The sequence below is a fragment of the Pistacia vera genome, unplaced genomic scaffold (genome assembly GCF_008641045.1).
Source record: "Pistacia vera cultivar Batoury unplaced genomic scaffold, PisVer_v2 Contig704, whole genome shotgun sequence".
NCBI classification, from domain to species: domain Eukaryota; kingdom Viridiplantae; phylum Streptophyta; class Magnoliopsida; order Sapindales; family Anacardiaceae; genus Pistacia; species Pistacia vera.
In genome coordinates, this window is record NW_022196562.1 from 232203 (window position 1) to 247948 (window position 15746).

General features: G+C 37.4%; 3 protein-coding genes across 4 annotated transcripts in view; 1 reads left to right on the forward strand and 2 right to left on the reverse strand.

Annotated features, from left to right (window-relative positions):
* LOC116114227 overlaps positions 1 to 15746 on the reverse strand; it is a 38032-nt gene that overhangs the window by 5603 nt on the left and 16683 nt on the right. The window lies entirely within an intron of this gene.
* On the forward strand, positions 6354 to 7814 carry LOC116114230. Of its 2 annotated transcripts, none has more exons than XM_031400382.1 (3): positions 6354 to 7057; positions 7143 to 7234; positions 7313 to 7814. In XM_031400382.1, exons 1-3 carry the CDS (start codon positions 6877 to 6879, stop codon positions 7424 to 7426), a joined length of 387 nt encoding a protein of 128 aa, XP_031256242.1. In that variant the 5' UTR covers positions 6354 to 6876; the 3' UTR covers positions 7427 to 7814. The 2 variants fall into 2 exon arrangements, with proteins under 2 accessions (XP_031256242.1, XP_031256243.1); XM_031400383.1 differs by having other exon boundaries at positions 6355 to 7057; positions 7143 to 7226.
* LOC116114231 lies at positions 7828 to 8498 on the reverse strand. The gene is made up of 2 exons (XM_031400385.1): positions 8434 to 8498; positions 7828 to 8249 (listed from the first exon to the last, which is right to left on the reverse strand). The coding sequence occupies exons 1-2, from the start codon at positions 8493 to 8495 to the stop codon at positions 7958 to 7960; spliced, it is 354 nt and encodes a 117-aa protein (XP_031256245.1). The 5' UTR covers positions 8496 to 8498; the 3' UTR covers positions 7828 to 7957.

Genomic DNA, 15746 nt, shown 5'->3' on the forward strand with positions numbered 1-15746 from the left:
CTCGTACTAATATCACCTGCTCCGCTCCAAAACCAACTACGCCCCAACATTTCACTCTTTCCAAAAATTTTTGATTGCATTTTCATTGTTCCCAGATTCAAGCAAAATTGGAGATTCCCCATATATCATAGTAGCTCAGGGTTTAAAACATCACATAGGGAGAAGAAACGGTAAAGAAGATCAATGATGCTCTGAGCTAACTTAGTACACCTGCATGGGTACGGAAGTTTTGGCTCAAATTAAGAATTTTTGAGAGTTGCCTTTCGTTCTCTGCCATCATGTTCATTGCTTCTTGATTCCAGTACAAACTTTTGTAGAACAGAGATCGTTATCTTCAAATTGAAGTCAATCCCTGGCAATGTTTTGTGCTGTATCACCAGAAAAACAAACAAACCCTCTTCCACATTTTTGCAGATATATTTGAACAGAGCCAATTTGACTCATTGAAGATCCTGCACCTCGACATAAACAAAATGAATTTGCTCTCATTTTTCCTTTTTTAAGTCGATGATGAAGATCATTACTAATCAGCAATATCAAATCACCATTTTCCATCTAATCTCCTCATAGTTTTGAAATATCTCATATATCATCTCTCTTTTGCCTACTTAAAGTAAACTCACTCTGATAATGGACATACTCTTCGACTCAGTTTACCGTCACCAACCTCCATGGATCGCAGGCCTCCTTTTATGTGAGATATAATTCAGTGAAGACTCTTGAAGAATCAAGCTTCTTGTTCAGTTGTTCATTAAAATGTGGCCAGTAAAATACTAAACCTGTCATACTAACTTCCTTTGTCCTCATAATTGTGTATAAGGAATCTGATCTTAAACTCTGACTTTGGACCAGCAATTTTCCTTATGTCAGGAATCTCTCAAATATGAATTGCCCATTGTTCCATCCAGCATCATCAAGAACTATGAAATGTTAAAACAAGAGGTATGATTAGGTGGAATGTCTACAAAAGAATTTGGGATATCTTTGAATTGCGCTGCATCATCAATATCATCAATATCAAGAAACTGCTTCTGCTAGAAACTTCTCACCCAGGCGGAGCTGCATGCATTACAAGTATATCATTAGCAACACTAAAGAAATAAAAAAAAGCAGAGCTATTCTTATGAAACAAACGCCACAAACCTTTCAATGAGGAAATGTGTTGCTTACAGCAAAACACAGTTTAGGACTGACTGTCAACAAAACGTGCGCTAAGATATTCGTTTCTCTCCCAAGGCCCTTCTCACTCATTTTCTGGGTAGTATGCAGATGCATGATAATCAACTACATAGAATCCTTTAGTTGCCATGTGATGTAGTTTTCTTCTGAAATATTTCATGGTCAACACAGTAGTTTTCCTGTAACCTGACCGACCAAGTATAGTGCTTCTGTTTCTTTTTTGGAAAAGAATCATCTCAAACTGTTCTCTGTTACTTCAAAAGGAAGATCAATCTCTTCCATCACGGTCGAAAGAGGTGGTTCACTACACCGATGATAAAGAGTAGAATTTCATCAACAACAAACTATCAATCAACTTGAATTCTCAACATAACCATACTCTGAAGCAACTCCCCTTAAGTCACTTCCACTCTTACTTCAGCAAGATTCTTTGAACGAACAATTTCTAAAGAGCTGCCCAACTTGGAACTTCAAATTCCTAGTCGAAACAAAATAATAAACAACTAAATGAAATGTTTGCAGTCATATAAGAGGAACAATATATTTCTTCAACAGAATTGAAAAGAGTAGACATACCCTTCAATTTTTCTCTTTGCAACGGTTGATGTAATCATCAGTGTTAACAAATATATATCCAAACGTTTTACCAATTTTGAACATCCTCCAAAGGCAATATATCCCAACTTTCAGAACTTGTGTAATTCGATTCCTTTACTAGTCAATTGTGCAAATTGTATAGAGACCTTCAACTTTGAATTGCTTAATAATTTGAAGAGCTTTCACAAATAGAATCTATGTTCTCCTTGGCGCCAGCCACTTGAAAGTTTCAGTAGAAGGTTATAACTGATCTTTGTCGCGGTCTGAGTCTTTTTTTAAAGATTTCAGAAATTATCACTAAAAAAAACTGAGAATAAGTAGAAATGATCACTGACAAATATGCACTAACATGGAAGGAAAACTGTTGGCAAAGCAAGTAAAGCTTGGAAACCATATATACCTTCCACTTTTGATTTCTGAAAAGATACTACAGTCATCACAATTCATCCAACTCATCAAGCTCTTTTTGGCCTCTAATATAGCTTTAGCCATATCCTTATCTTCATCAGCATTAAAGAAACAACGCCGGTCTTAGCATCGATTAAGATTTTCAAACAAATTCACAGTTAGAGGTTCTTTCATTCCCCAAAATCCATAAACAGTGCCTAACACGGGAAGTAGTTATTCACCATCGTTAGTAAAACGAACCAAACACAATGACAACATTACATATATACCTAGCCCTTGTAAGGCGACGTTGATTCTCTGTGGCGGACAAGAATCCAATGGATCCACTCTGTTACTTCTCACAGTGGAAATTATAATAAGTCCCTCTCCTCCTTGAAACCCATCAATTGATTCACTTTGACAGTAAAGCCGTCACTGTCCATACTTGCCTCCAAGTTTTTCTTGAATTGCTCACTTGAGCACTGTAAGGTGAGACTATGCCAATGCTCAGCTTCTGTTTTGAGCCATTCCAATCTGCATATTAGATAATATATAAAGGAGATTCAATGAAAGTTTTGGCATTTGTCAATTTGAAACACTTCATTCATTATATAGATTCATTATAGTTTTCAAACTTTTCTTCATATATTTTACAAGCAAAATAATACAAATTAGTACATGCAGAGAAATAGGTAATAGTTGAAAAGATAGGACTATTTCCACATTAGCCATTGACAGGAAATCAGCACTTTTTGATTTCCATTTGCAAGGAATTAGAATGGTCTACCTTATCAATAAATTTCATTCTATACGTTTATAAGATACTTCCATCAGAATAAAATTAGGCTAATTAATATACAGGTAACGTTGCTAACAACACAATCATACGTCCATAAAAGAGACAATATGAAACAGTTGGTGTTTCTCAAATGGAAATATGGAAATTAAATGAATCATGTGCATATGAATAAGCTGTGAGATGACAAAGAAAATCAATTATTTGATGGTAATATAAAGTGAGAAACACATACATTTGTACAGGTTCGCAATATTTTCATCAAACTGCTACCTCAACCATATTTCTCCGCATGGCTGATGAACTCTCTCCCATCAAATATGATGAAAGATATGGACCAAACATTGGTGATCCTGGCAAAAAGACTTTTTCATAGCTTTTTCTTTAACATCTGGGAATCTAAAATCTGGTTGTCATAGAAATATGAATTTGGGAAGTGCTGAGGGGTGCATTCGATACTGATATTGAGCAGGTGTTTAGAGTACCCAATGAGCTACACTCTCAATAATCTCCCGAAACCAGCTTCATCAGAAACCTGAACAAACAAACAACAAATTAGGAAAACTAAAAAGAGAAGCAAATGCCAAACATGAAATCTAGATTTGTTGAAACAACATCAACATACATTGCTTCAACATTGCTGGCAATGGCACTCATCCCCAATGAGAATAGTATGTTTTAAGCCCGGGAGTTGCAGCGGTATGTCAACTCACTTTCTTTTAGTTGTGCGCTTCATCAAGACCAGAATGTTCAGTGGTTCCATGGCCACTGAATGCAGCTTAAAGAACTAGAAGCAGTGCAGAATATTACTGAAGCTGTTTTGAAACAGAAATCTTTTAATGATTAGTTCATCTACACTTGGAAGCTCAAGTTGCTAAAGGAATCCGAAGAATTCTTAAAACAGTGTGACATTCACTCCTCCTCTTGTGCAACAAGTATTTTTATGCCCAGAAAAGAAAAATCTTCAGCTACTGAATGTGAAAAAAGTCTTTAGTCCTCAGAAACTATACGTCTTGAAACAATAAAGTTTCAAAAGAATCAAGTAAGTGATCAGGCTACCATTTTTGAAATTATTTTCCAAAATGAAACTTTTGGGTATATGAGTACAGAGGATAAATAGTCCCTAGACGGAGTGACAGTATAGTAATCTTTTCTCTCACTATTCAAGAAATGACTTGAACTCCTTTCACTTCATCTTCATTACTTTTCTCTTTTCTTTATCAATTCATTTTCCAAGAAATGTGATATGAAACACAATCTTCAAGTAAATCGATCTGGAAGAAAGAATGCCTCCACCAGTTTGCTACCAAAACACTTGAAAGCCTTTTACACGAAATCCAATATATTTCTTGATTTCTTCACCAACTTTGAGTCTCTCTTACTCCCAAAACAAGAATATCTCCAAAGGAAAAACAGAGTGCCTTCCCATAGTTGTCTGTTTTTAAAGTTTCTTTCAGCAGCTTTAGAACACGGAGGCCACTTCTTAATTGCAACATTTGTTGGGGCACAAGTAGGTTCTGCATTTGTCCTTAACATGTAAAGAGAAGCATACTAACAGCCTTAGTTTTTCCTGTCCAGGGGGACCCCATATCAGTTGCACAGACGATCTGTGATCACAATGCACCTATCAAGCAGGCAAGAACTGCCTTCATTGAGAATCATTCATTATCGATCTGAGACCAAATTTCTCATTCCAGATGCCCCATTCTGCTCAGAACAGACTTGGCAAGTTTCCTCCACTGTCATTAACATGCAGTTCAATCAAAAACACCCAATTTATGTCAGCAAGCAAAAAAGTAAATCACCTTAGAAACTTACCACAGAATTAGTGCATAGAATTCTTGATAATCTTCAAATTTCGAGCATATGCAATGATTTCCATATTTTATGTTAGGAGTTATATTTACCAGAAAATTACAAAAATGATTCTCCCTCATCATCACTTGGATGTTCTTGACGCCTGACTTTAAAATAGGTAGAATGCTATCAGTCTATTCTCATTTCATTTCATCCTTGGTTGGTTTTAGGACTGATAGAAAAGACCACATTCTACCCACCCTTCCAAGTCGGAAATAGTTCAGTTCGCATCCGCCAAAATCAAAATATCCCACGACAAAGTTTTATAAGGCTCTTTACCAATGTTACTGAATCTGTTCCTCCAGTAATCAACCTTAACGTCATATATCTCTGCTCCATGTGGCTTGGACTCAACAGAACCGACCACTTGAGCATAAGGTGCTCTTGAAATAGTCTCCATCCCTGAAAACAGTTGTGCTCGTGTTTCTTCCAACAAAGGATAAACAAATGACCCAAAATATTGTTCAACTGACTCAAATGATTGAGGAATTTTTTTCACCTGAAAAAAATAAAACAATTACTCAATTTAGTAATAGAATATCAAATAAATTATTTTCAGTCAGTAAAATGAAAACACTTGAAGGTAAAGAGAAGCCCCATCTAAAATTTGATAGCATGTTCAGGTGTCTCTTTACACAAAAAATCTAGGCAAACAGGCAAGGGATTTTAACCAATGCTAGCAACTGATAACGTTATTAATATATATATACACCCGTTAATTACAAGTGTCACAAACACTACTCCATTTTCACAGACAACCGAACGTTACAGATAATTAGAAGGGAAACCCCGAAGCTGAGCATAACAATTAAAATACCAAACAAATATAAACATTAAACAATAGCTAGATACCCATTTGCCATTTTCATTAAACAAAAGGTACGTATATTAAGCATAAATAAATAAAAATGACAAAAATTTTAACTGGCTTACCCATAGAATCTACAGGTAAATATAAAATAAGACTGGTTTTAAAAAAATGAAGAAGAAAAAAAGAAAGCAAACCTTATGACTGAAAAGATTTTGATTAGAAATGTCATCAAGAGACCAAGAAAAGAGAGTTTGAGTGAAACCATAGTCATAATTTGGAACTCCTCTCTTCTTCCTGCTGCTATAACCTTCACCTTCCATCATCATATTCATTAATTCTTCTTCTGAAAATTCCACTGTTAAATTTGAAGTTCCCTTAATGAAGACAAGCAACTAGCTTACTTCAGTAGGAAGAAATGCAAAGGCATTGAAGGAAACAAGTTAAAAGCAACTGGCTTACTTCAGTAGGAAGAAATGCAAAGGCATTGAAGAAAACAAGGACATTTAACTTTGCTTTTTCATTGGGAGCACCTTTTTAAAAGTAGATTAGAGAGACCAAAAGTTAATTTGACATAATTAACTCGATTTTGACATGTTCATATTCCAACAATGAAAATATTAAAAGTTAAAAATTGTTTAAAATAATTGTTCATTTATTTATCTATTTATATTTTACTAAATTAACAATTTTCATTTTAAATCAAGGTTTTTTTACATGAATGGAATGAAACTATTGACATGTTTTAGACAATCTCGTCAAGATGAACAAAATAAGTGATACTTTAACAAGATTTTATCAATTGTATAGGTGATAATGTTTTCAAAAACAAATTTGAACCCAACTGATTTTAGTACTAGCAATGTCACCCTAATACTCTAATTTATAGTTTCCGTCCGATCGTCGGCCGTGAATTAGAGCTTTTTCGAGGCTTATTTTTTTGTAGTTTTGTATTGTTTGTTGCTATTGGAGTGTTGTGTTGTGTTTTTTGAACTGACTGTGGGTGTTCTTCTGGGTTTCCATCATCCCCGAGCCATTTGCAGCTCTCCTCCTCTCGGTCGCACGCCAGGTGCTCGAGGAAAAGGCCCATACAGCGCGCACTCACGCTGCCCCTGCGCGCACGCCTCAGCGCGCCCACCTGCAGCCGCCACTTTGCTATAATTTGTCTGTATTTCTTACCTCTATCTGAGAAACCCTTTAAAGAAAAGATGGCTGAGGTGCTTTTAGCAGGAGGAGGAAGTGATAAAAGGTGATGTTGGCGATTGATGAGAGTGAGCACAGTCACTATGCACTCATGTGGGTTCTTGACAATCTCAAGGATTCGATCAACAAGGGTCAGTTTATTATCTTCATGGCGCAGCAGCCACCCAATTATAACTACTCTTTCGCTTCATCTCTTGGTTCTGCTCGCATGTACTGCCCTACTGCAGCCAGTTAAGTCTTCCTACTTAATCACCTGTTTAGATCACTGTTTGTTCTTATAATTAGATGAGTGATTTTGTGCTGTGTATGTGACAGATTTGGATTTTGTGAACTCTACTCAAAAGAATCATAGGAAGCTGGCATTGGCTTACTTGGAGAAAGCTAGGGACATTTGTGCTAGTAAAGTGGTATGGCTATTTCTTCTGTTAATTCATTTGTTATTGTTGTTTTAGTGTGTGCAGAATTAAGTTTACATTAATTTGCAGGTAACAGCAGAGTTGGTCACAGAGGTAGGGGATACTAAAGCTGCTATATGTACTGCAGTTCAAAAACTCAATATCAATCTGCTAAAGAACGTAGAGGAGGGGCAAACAAAGTGAAAGAAGCTAGAGATGTGAGGTTGATAATGGCGCAAATTCAGTTCATGCAAAAGAATGTAGAGGAGGCCTTGAAGAGTTATGAAGAATTGGAGAAAGAGGATCCTAGTGATTTCAGGCCTTACTCTTGTAAGGGAATGATATATAGTTTGCTTGATGGAAATGTCAGAGGCTAAAGAGCAATAGATAACTTTCACCCAAGAAATTTGAGGTGGAGGGTTATTCACTTATTTGAGGACTAATCAAGAAGATGGTAATTGATTTGTTGTTTTGAGTTTTTGAAAATTACTCTTGAATCAGAGATCAAATCAGCCCTTAATTCAAATAGTAAATGTAAAACTAAGGCTAGCATTATCATGAGATATTAAAAACATGAAATTATTTGTTCTTACAACCAAAGACTCACAAACTTAGCCATTTCAATTTGACACTACAACATGTAGTAGATGGTAATCAATTTCAGAAATAGGAATTCTGAGATTTGGTTACTAATGTTTCCCCTTTCTTTTTCTTAGGCGTTCTTTTTCCCATCCCCTAGTTTTCAATTTCCTGATCCTGACAATTGGCTTGGGTTTGGGATTGGGAACCAGAAGCTATAGGAACTGCCAAACCCTCCATCTTACTGTCAATGTTTCCCTCATCACATTTTCCTTCTGATGCCACACCCTCGCCCATGCCCACGCCCGTCTCTGTTGCCTTGCCTTTAACACTCCTACTCTGCTGCAAGAATAGCTGATTCAAGTGAGGCTCCACTGTTTGCCTTGTTGACTGCAACCTCTTGCAAACTTCTCTAATTGTTGAAATGTTGTTCTTCACTTGCTGACCACTGAAATCAATTATTTTCAAAAAAAAATTATCAAGTGTTTAAATGGCACTACATTAATCTAACCACCAAGTAAATAAAAATGCAAATTACCATGCAACAACTTCGAGTCATAACCAGCAATTGGAAAACAGTTGACAAATTTAGGATGATATTGTAAAAATTAAGGCGCCATATTTAAACTGACCTTTCATCTAATCCAGCATAAAGTTGCTTCAATTCTTTAAGCATGCTGACTGCTTCATCCATCTGGCTTTTTCAAAGGGTTCTTCTGAACGTTTTCACATTCCATTGCCGCAGTTAAAAGACGAATACATTTGTCTACATCCAACTGTAAAATCACAAAATAATAAAACCAACGCTCATCTTATTACTTACTCCATCTGCATTCAACTGATGTGAAAAAAGAAATGGCACTACCTTAACTCTTGGGGCATTCAACAAAATGCTCTTTTGATCTTCTGCATTTCCTATCAAAACTAACGCTTCATGTGTTTCTGAGAAAACTCCAGGGTCCATGAACAGTTTATGCTCATTTATGGTCCGGGTGATTGAATCCTTATTTGGAAGGATAGCAGAATTTGAAGACGGAAGAATTGAACTCAATCCTTGGCCACGACAGTCTGACGAAGAGATAATCTTGTGCAAATTAGTAGCTTCCAGTTTAGCTCCAGAATGGCCTTGAGAAGCTTTAGACTCACCCATAGAATCTACAGGTAAATATAAAATAAGACTGGTTTTAGAAAATGAAGAAGAAAAAAAGGAAAGCAAACCTTATGACTGAAAAGATTTTGATTAGAAATTGTTGAACGGTGATACCATGCTGGAAATGATGAAGTCAACGCACGGTGGGAGTTGCAAGATTTTGGCGCCACGGTTTGAAATGCTACTGTGCATGAAGAAGTTGTTTTTGGTCACTGTTTAAGAAATATTTCAGTGATCTGTTTAGGTGAATTAGGTTGATAAAATGATGTATTTTGATATGTTTGTACGTGCATTAGTTGGAGTGTTTGGTTTAAATTTTAAATTTGCAGCTTTAGGTGGAACAGTTGCGGTGCTTTGTATAAATCTACCCCTGTTTTTTGATGAAAACAGAGCAAATTTCAGTTCAGATTTTTCTCTCTCACAACAGCTCTCTCTCACGTCAGTTTTTGGTCCTCTTTTCTTAGTATACTCTAGCTCTAAAAACCAACAAGTGGTATCAGAGCTGTTGTGATCTTTCAGGACCTGGAAAAACAAAAACCTCTTTAACAAACTCAACACCATATGTAATCATCTTCATGGCACAACTCAAGCTTCACTTTCTCCACCCATCTTCATGGAGATCATTCCATGTATGGGCTGTCAAGAAGACTTATTTAAGAGGCCATGGGTTGTGGCAATACGTGGAGAGGAGAAGCAAGTTCCTCATTTGGGAGCAACCCCACACTGAACCAAATCAGGATTCATGAAGAGGAGATGTCTAAGCACCAAGGCCCTATCTTACGTACACTCAGCAGTGACAGACCAAGTCTTCCACCAGGATTTGGCGTGTGAAACTCCTAAAGAGGCTTGGGATAAGCTTAATGAGGAGTTTGGGGGCAGCAATACAAGGCAACATGTAGATTCAAACCTGAGAAGAGATTTGAGATGCTTAAGATCGAGAGGCTGAGTCTGTGAAGGAGTATTGGATAGGCTGATGAATGTGGTTAACAAGATTAAGCTACTTGGTGAAGAGTTGACTACAAGAGGATAATAGAAGGTTTGGTCAGTTTACCTAGAGATTTTGAGGCAAAATCTCTTCACTTGAAGACTCCAAAGACATGTCCCAGATCAGCTCAGCAGAACTTTGCATGCTCTTCAAGCACAAGAGTATAGGGATGGTTGCTGAGGCAGGAAGACTCAAGTGAAGGAGCCATGATAGCAAGCCAAAACAAGGTTGTTGGAGAGTAGGAAAAGAGTGAAGTTAACACGAAAGAAAAAAATGCGGTACTGAGAACCTTTCCTCCTTGTCCTCACTGCAAGAAAGAACCACCCTGAAAATAGATGTTGGTTCAGGCCTGGCATACAATGCAGTTCTTTGTAAGCAGTTTGGACATGTAAAAGGGTGTGCAAGAACAAAGGAGGGCAGCAGGAGCATCAATCCCAGGCAGTAGAGAATCACACACAACTCAAGAATTTGAGCAGTTTTTTATGGCTTCAGGATGCGTGGCTGATTTTTGATCAAGAGGTGTGGTCAATTGACAGTGATTGCAGCAACCATATGTCACCAAACATGTCCATTTTTCATGAGCTTAGATCAAAGCTACAAGTATAAAGTTAAAGTGAAATGGAGAGCTGCTGGAGGTCAAAGGCAAGGGAAATGTTTCTGTCCAAACCAAGTCAGGTATCAAGATTATATCTGTGTTTTATTTGTTCCTAAAATCAGTCAAAGCCTACTTAGTGTAGGACAAATGCTTGAGGAATACTCTCTCTTCATTTTAAAACTCAGCATGTGTCATTATGGAACGTGATGGGAATGAGTTAAGAGAGTTAAGATGCAAAAAAAAAAAAAAAAAAAAACTTCCCGGTAGAGTGGGAAAGTTTGTTTTTTCAAAACCATTCAGCTAACATAGTTAGCAGAGATGTTAAGGTGGACGAATGTGCTGTTTGGAACTGTAAAAAAAATCAGGTTAAAGTCAGGCCAAGCTTCAGCAAGATAGAATGCCCAAAAGTCAGATTGAAGAAGTGAATTCAGATGAAGTTGATGAAGTTCCAGTCAAGTACAAAGCCATATCTAAAATTTATGAGAGGTGCAATGTGGTTGGTTGAATCAACAAGCTACAATGAGGCAGTCAAATCTGATGATGGAAAGCTACAATGAAGAGGATTCTTTAATATAGAAGAGACAGGTTGCTGATATAATGACTAAGCCATTGTCCAAAGCCAAGTTTGAATATCTTCAGTTTCAGAGTTGGTGTTTCCAGCAATGATATCAAGGAGAGATGTTGAACGGTGATACCATGCTGGAAATGATGACGTCAACGCACGGTGGGAGTTGCAAGATTTTGGCACCACGTTTGAAATGCTACTGTGCATGAAGAAGTTGTTTTTGGTCACTGTTTAAGAAATATTTCAGTGATGTGTTTTAGGTGAATTAGTTGATAAAATGATGTATTTTGATATGTTTGTACGTGCATTAGTTGGAGTGTTTTGGTTTAAATTTTAAATTTGCAGCTTTAGGTGGAACAGTGGCGTGTGCTTTGTATAAATCTACCCCTGTTTTTTGAATGTAAAACAGAGCAAATTTCAGTTCAGATTTTCTCTCTCTACAGCTCTCTCTCACGTCAGTTTTTGGTCCTCTTTTCTTAGTATACTCCAGCTCTAAAAACAAACAGAAATGTCATCAAGAGACCAGAAAAGAGAGTTTGAGTGAAACCATAGTCATAATTTGGAACTCTCTCTTCTCTCCTGCTGCTATAACCTTCACCTTCACCTACCATCATCATATTCATTAATTCTTCTTCTGAGAATTCCACAGTTCAATTTGAAGTTTCCTTATGAGACAAGCTACTAGCTTACTTCAGTAGGAAGAAATGCAGGCATGAAAAAACAAGGACATTTAACTTTGCTTTTTCTTTGGGAACACCTTTTTAAAGCAATTAAAGAGACCAAAAGCTAATTTGACATAATAATTCGATTTTGACATGTTCATATTCCAACAATGAAATATTAAAAGTTAAAAATTGTTTAAAATATTGTTCATTATTTATCTTTTTAAATCAAGATTTTTTTACATGAATGGAATCAAAACTATTCACTATTCACATGTTTTAGACAATCTCGTCAAGATGAACAAAATAAGTGATACTTTAACAAGATTTTTCAACTGTATAGATGATAAATTTCGTATTTTTTTTACTTTGTTTACTATTTTTTCAGACAAACCTGTGAAAATTTAACTTCCCCGGCCATCCCAAGTTTCCATTTAACAAAATGGCCTTGAAAATTTTTTTCATTTTTTTTTTTTTTTTAATTTAGAAGAAGCTAACGTGGCACAGTTAGGATTCTTAAACATGTAAAATGGGTTAAAATGAAAGATTAAAACATATGTGAGCAAAATCATAATTAATGAAAGTTTTTTAAAATTTAAAATTCAAAAGTTCGCCCCACCCATTCAAATCGCTTAATCGAAATTGATTAGGGCAAAAATCGATTTCTTGAACCCTAACGGAGATTGTGCGATTTTCGATCGAAACTCCAAATTTCACACCAAATTCAATCCTAAAATCGATTTCTTAAACCCTAAATAGATCTATTGCGATTTTCAGCGATGCGTCCAGATTTCTGATCGAAACTGCAATTTTCACACCAAATTCATCCTAAAATCGATTTCTTGAACCATAAATGGAATCTCTGTGATTTTTGGCGACCGTCCAGATTTTCGATCGAAATTGCAAATTTTCACACCAAATTCAATCTAAAACCATGGCTAACATTCACAATCAGGAGGAAACCCAATGCCATTTCAATCATAGAGTTCGGTGGCGCAAGCAGTTTAATGGCTGCTCCGGTGGATCATCCATAGAAAGTGAAAAAAAGACGAACAGAAACAGAAAAAAAACGACAAAAAGAGTTCAAGGCGAGGAGAACGCAAGGTTAGCAGAGTGTAGTGAGCCAGCGGAATCAGGTTAGGAGGAGAGTCCAGCGAGAATTTAGGTGAAGAGGATGAGGCCCGGCGAGAATGCAAGCAACGAGGAGGCCGTGAAGAAAGGGTACGTATTGTTTTAGGAGTGTTGCTCTGTACAGTCGCTTAAGCAATCATTGTATCACTTAAGTGATTCATCTTTTTTACTCATGGTCGCTTAAGCATTTCAATCACTTAAGCAATCTGGCCTAGGCAGAATTACATCTGCCCAGATCTAAGATCGCTAAGCGATCATTAGTATCACTTAAGCGATTCATCTCTTTTACTCATGGTCGCTTAAGCAATTCCAGATCGCTTAATGATCTTGTTCAGGCAAATCATCTGCCCAGATCTAAGATCGCTTAAGCGATCGATTCTCTTTCCTTTGGTCACTTATGATTCTAGATTGCTTAGTGATCTTGTCCGAGCAGAATCATCTGCCCAGATCAAGATCGCTTAATGATCTTCATTCAATTTACTCTTGGTCGCTTAAGCGATTTCAGAGATCTTGCACAAGGCAGAATCAAGATCTCTTAACGATCCGAAATCGCTTAAGTGACCACAGAAGTATTTTTTTGTTGCCGATATTTGTTTATTATTGTTTTGGTTTATTTTTGTTGTTGATATTTTGTTTATATCGATTATGCAATTGTGCGGACCGTAAACTATAAAGACGATGGTTGGACATTGTAGCGATAATGTACCATACTTCCCTGTAAGGGTGACGGTCAGGTCGAGTTGGGATGTTTTTGAGAGAATAAAGGGGATTTTAGGTGGATTGACGAATGTAAACACGATTCAAAGAGACTTGTTTCGGTCATTTTTTAAATCGGAAATAATTGGAAAAAGGTGTTCTGGGGGCAAGAAGTGCTTATATGTTGCTACACTCAGTAAAATGCAAAAAAAAAAAAAAAAAAAAAAAAAAAAAAAAAAAAAAAAGCAAGAAATGTGGTTCGTGGTGGATGGAAAGCCACTATGTTTTGGGATGATGAAATATGCCTTGGTGACCGGCTTGGATGTGGGAAAATGACAGAGGATGGGCAAGGCAATAAGAGAGTACGGCAGCCAAAAGGTTGGCTACAAGGTTTTGCAGGGGAAAACGTCAATTACAAGACACGATTTAGAGCAGAGGATAGGAAAGAGTTCGGTTTAGGATTCAGAGAAGTTCAAACTATGCTTGGTATTGTTCTTACATTCGATCCTAAGGGCTGGTGACTCAACAAAAGCCGTTTGATATGGATTGGGTAAGGTTTGCAAGCAACTTGGACTTCTTTAATTCTTATTCGTGGGGACGAGTATCATTTAAGCAACTATGGACTCCCTGCAAGGGAAAGACATGGCGTTAAGCAGTCCAATGGTCGGGAAGGATAACCGAGCACGTACAATTTGTTTTGGCTTCCCATGGCAATGCAGGTAAATATTAATAGCTTTTTGTTTATATTTTTTGTAATATATGTGTTTGAATTATAATATGGACTGTTTTTTTACAATGTAAGCTTGGATGTATGGGTCGTCCCTATCTTGGCTAAGGCAGGGGGGGGAGAAGAGTTCGGATGTGCTGCAGCAATTTCCTAGGATGTTGGGTGGCATGTCGAGAAGTGTACTCATTGGGATTACGCCAATAAACATTGAAATTGAAGCGCTCGGGTAAGATTAAGGATTAAGCTTTCAATATGCAGTTGCTTTAAAATGTCGCTTCAATCTGATTGATTTTGTTTCTTATTGCAAGGAGTCATCCGTCCCTTTCTCACCGCTACTAGGGATGAAGCAGAAAAGGAGTATGTCACATCTTTTGAACCACTGGAGGATGAAAGGGATGAATGGATAGATCGCCTGATGCGGACCTAGCAAGGCTCACCACATGTGACGACAGTTACAGGGCCACTGCTTGAGAACGTGATTGACACCGAGGAGATGAAGCTCCAATCGGCGAGAGGGAGGAGGAGGAGGAGGAGAGGGAGGAAGAGGTTCGTATACCTCAGTAAACCAGTAACAATAAGTACCACCGCTTTAACTGAGATGTTGACGTTAGAGAATGAGGTGGTTACCTCATAAACGCCTATTTGAGAGTTTTACAACACCGTTTATGAGAGGTTTGACAATGGAAGAGTGGATGAAAAGGGTGGAAAAAGTGGATAAGGTGACAGAGAAGTTGTAACGGTGAGGAGAAGTTTGGTGGAGTATAAGTGTTTGAAGTGCACCTGGGCTGAAAAGAGAGAGCCGAAGAGCAAGTTTGTCAAATCGCCTTACCGTAGTAACACATGGAAAGAAGAAGAAAATTAAGAACAAATGGAGGAAGAAGCAAAATGGAGGGGTTAAGGAGGTTGGTGGAAAGTGGGGCAGTGATAATGGAGGAGGGTGAGTGGAGGTGAGGAAGCGAGGATGTACAATGGAGGAAGGGGAGGAAGTGGGCAAGCGCAAATGGACTCAAAGGTCGATTTGTATAGGCCAATAGAGGAGGAAAGAAAAAACTCTTTTATGCCTATTCAATGAATCAAGAAGTGATGCCCATGTAAGATGTAAGACAAATTTTCCTTTTTTTTTTCTTATGTTTTTCATACTTATTATGTTGTTTTTAATTGAATGCAGCACATCGATGAGTATTGGCACTGATAAGGCAATGACAGACCAGTAATGGTGATCTATTGTATCCCGACTGTGTCATCCAATGTGGCGTTTGGCCAAACACTTGTTTCGACTTATCGCAATTTAATTAAAAGGTCGTTGGTAGAGTGCAGCAAAAGGACAAGTGAAAAAGATGTGGCCCTAGAAGACTTGGACTGCATCCCTAATGATTTTAAGTTCGATGACAGGATTATGCATATGTACGAGGGAAATTGCCCAAATATAGCCAC

Excerpts from the sequence above, each read along its gene's own strand:
- LOC116114230 (XM_031400382.1), top strand. The coding sequence starts at position 6,877 with ATGTTGGCGATTGATGAGAGTGAGCACAGTCACTATGCACTCATGTGG. Across the intron at positions 7,058-7,142 it reads GTACTGCCCTACTGCAGCCA|ATTTGGATTTTGTGAACTCT; the intron begins GTTAAGTCTTCC and ends TGTATGTGACAG. Across the intron at positions 7,235-7,312 it reads ACATTTGTGCTAGTAAAGTG|GTAACAGCAGAGTTGGTCAC; the intron begins GTATGGCTATTT and ends ATTAATTTGCAG.
- LOC116114231 (XM_031400385.1), bottom strand. The coding sequence starts at position 8,495 with ATGGATGAAGCAGTCAGCATGCTTAAAGAATTGAAGCAACTTTATGCT. Across the intron at positions 8,250-8,433 it reads TATGCTGGATTAGATGAAAG|TGGTCAGCAAGTGAAGAACA; the intron begins GTCAGTTTAAAT and ends AATTGATTTCAG.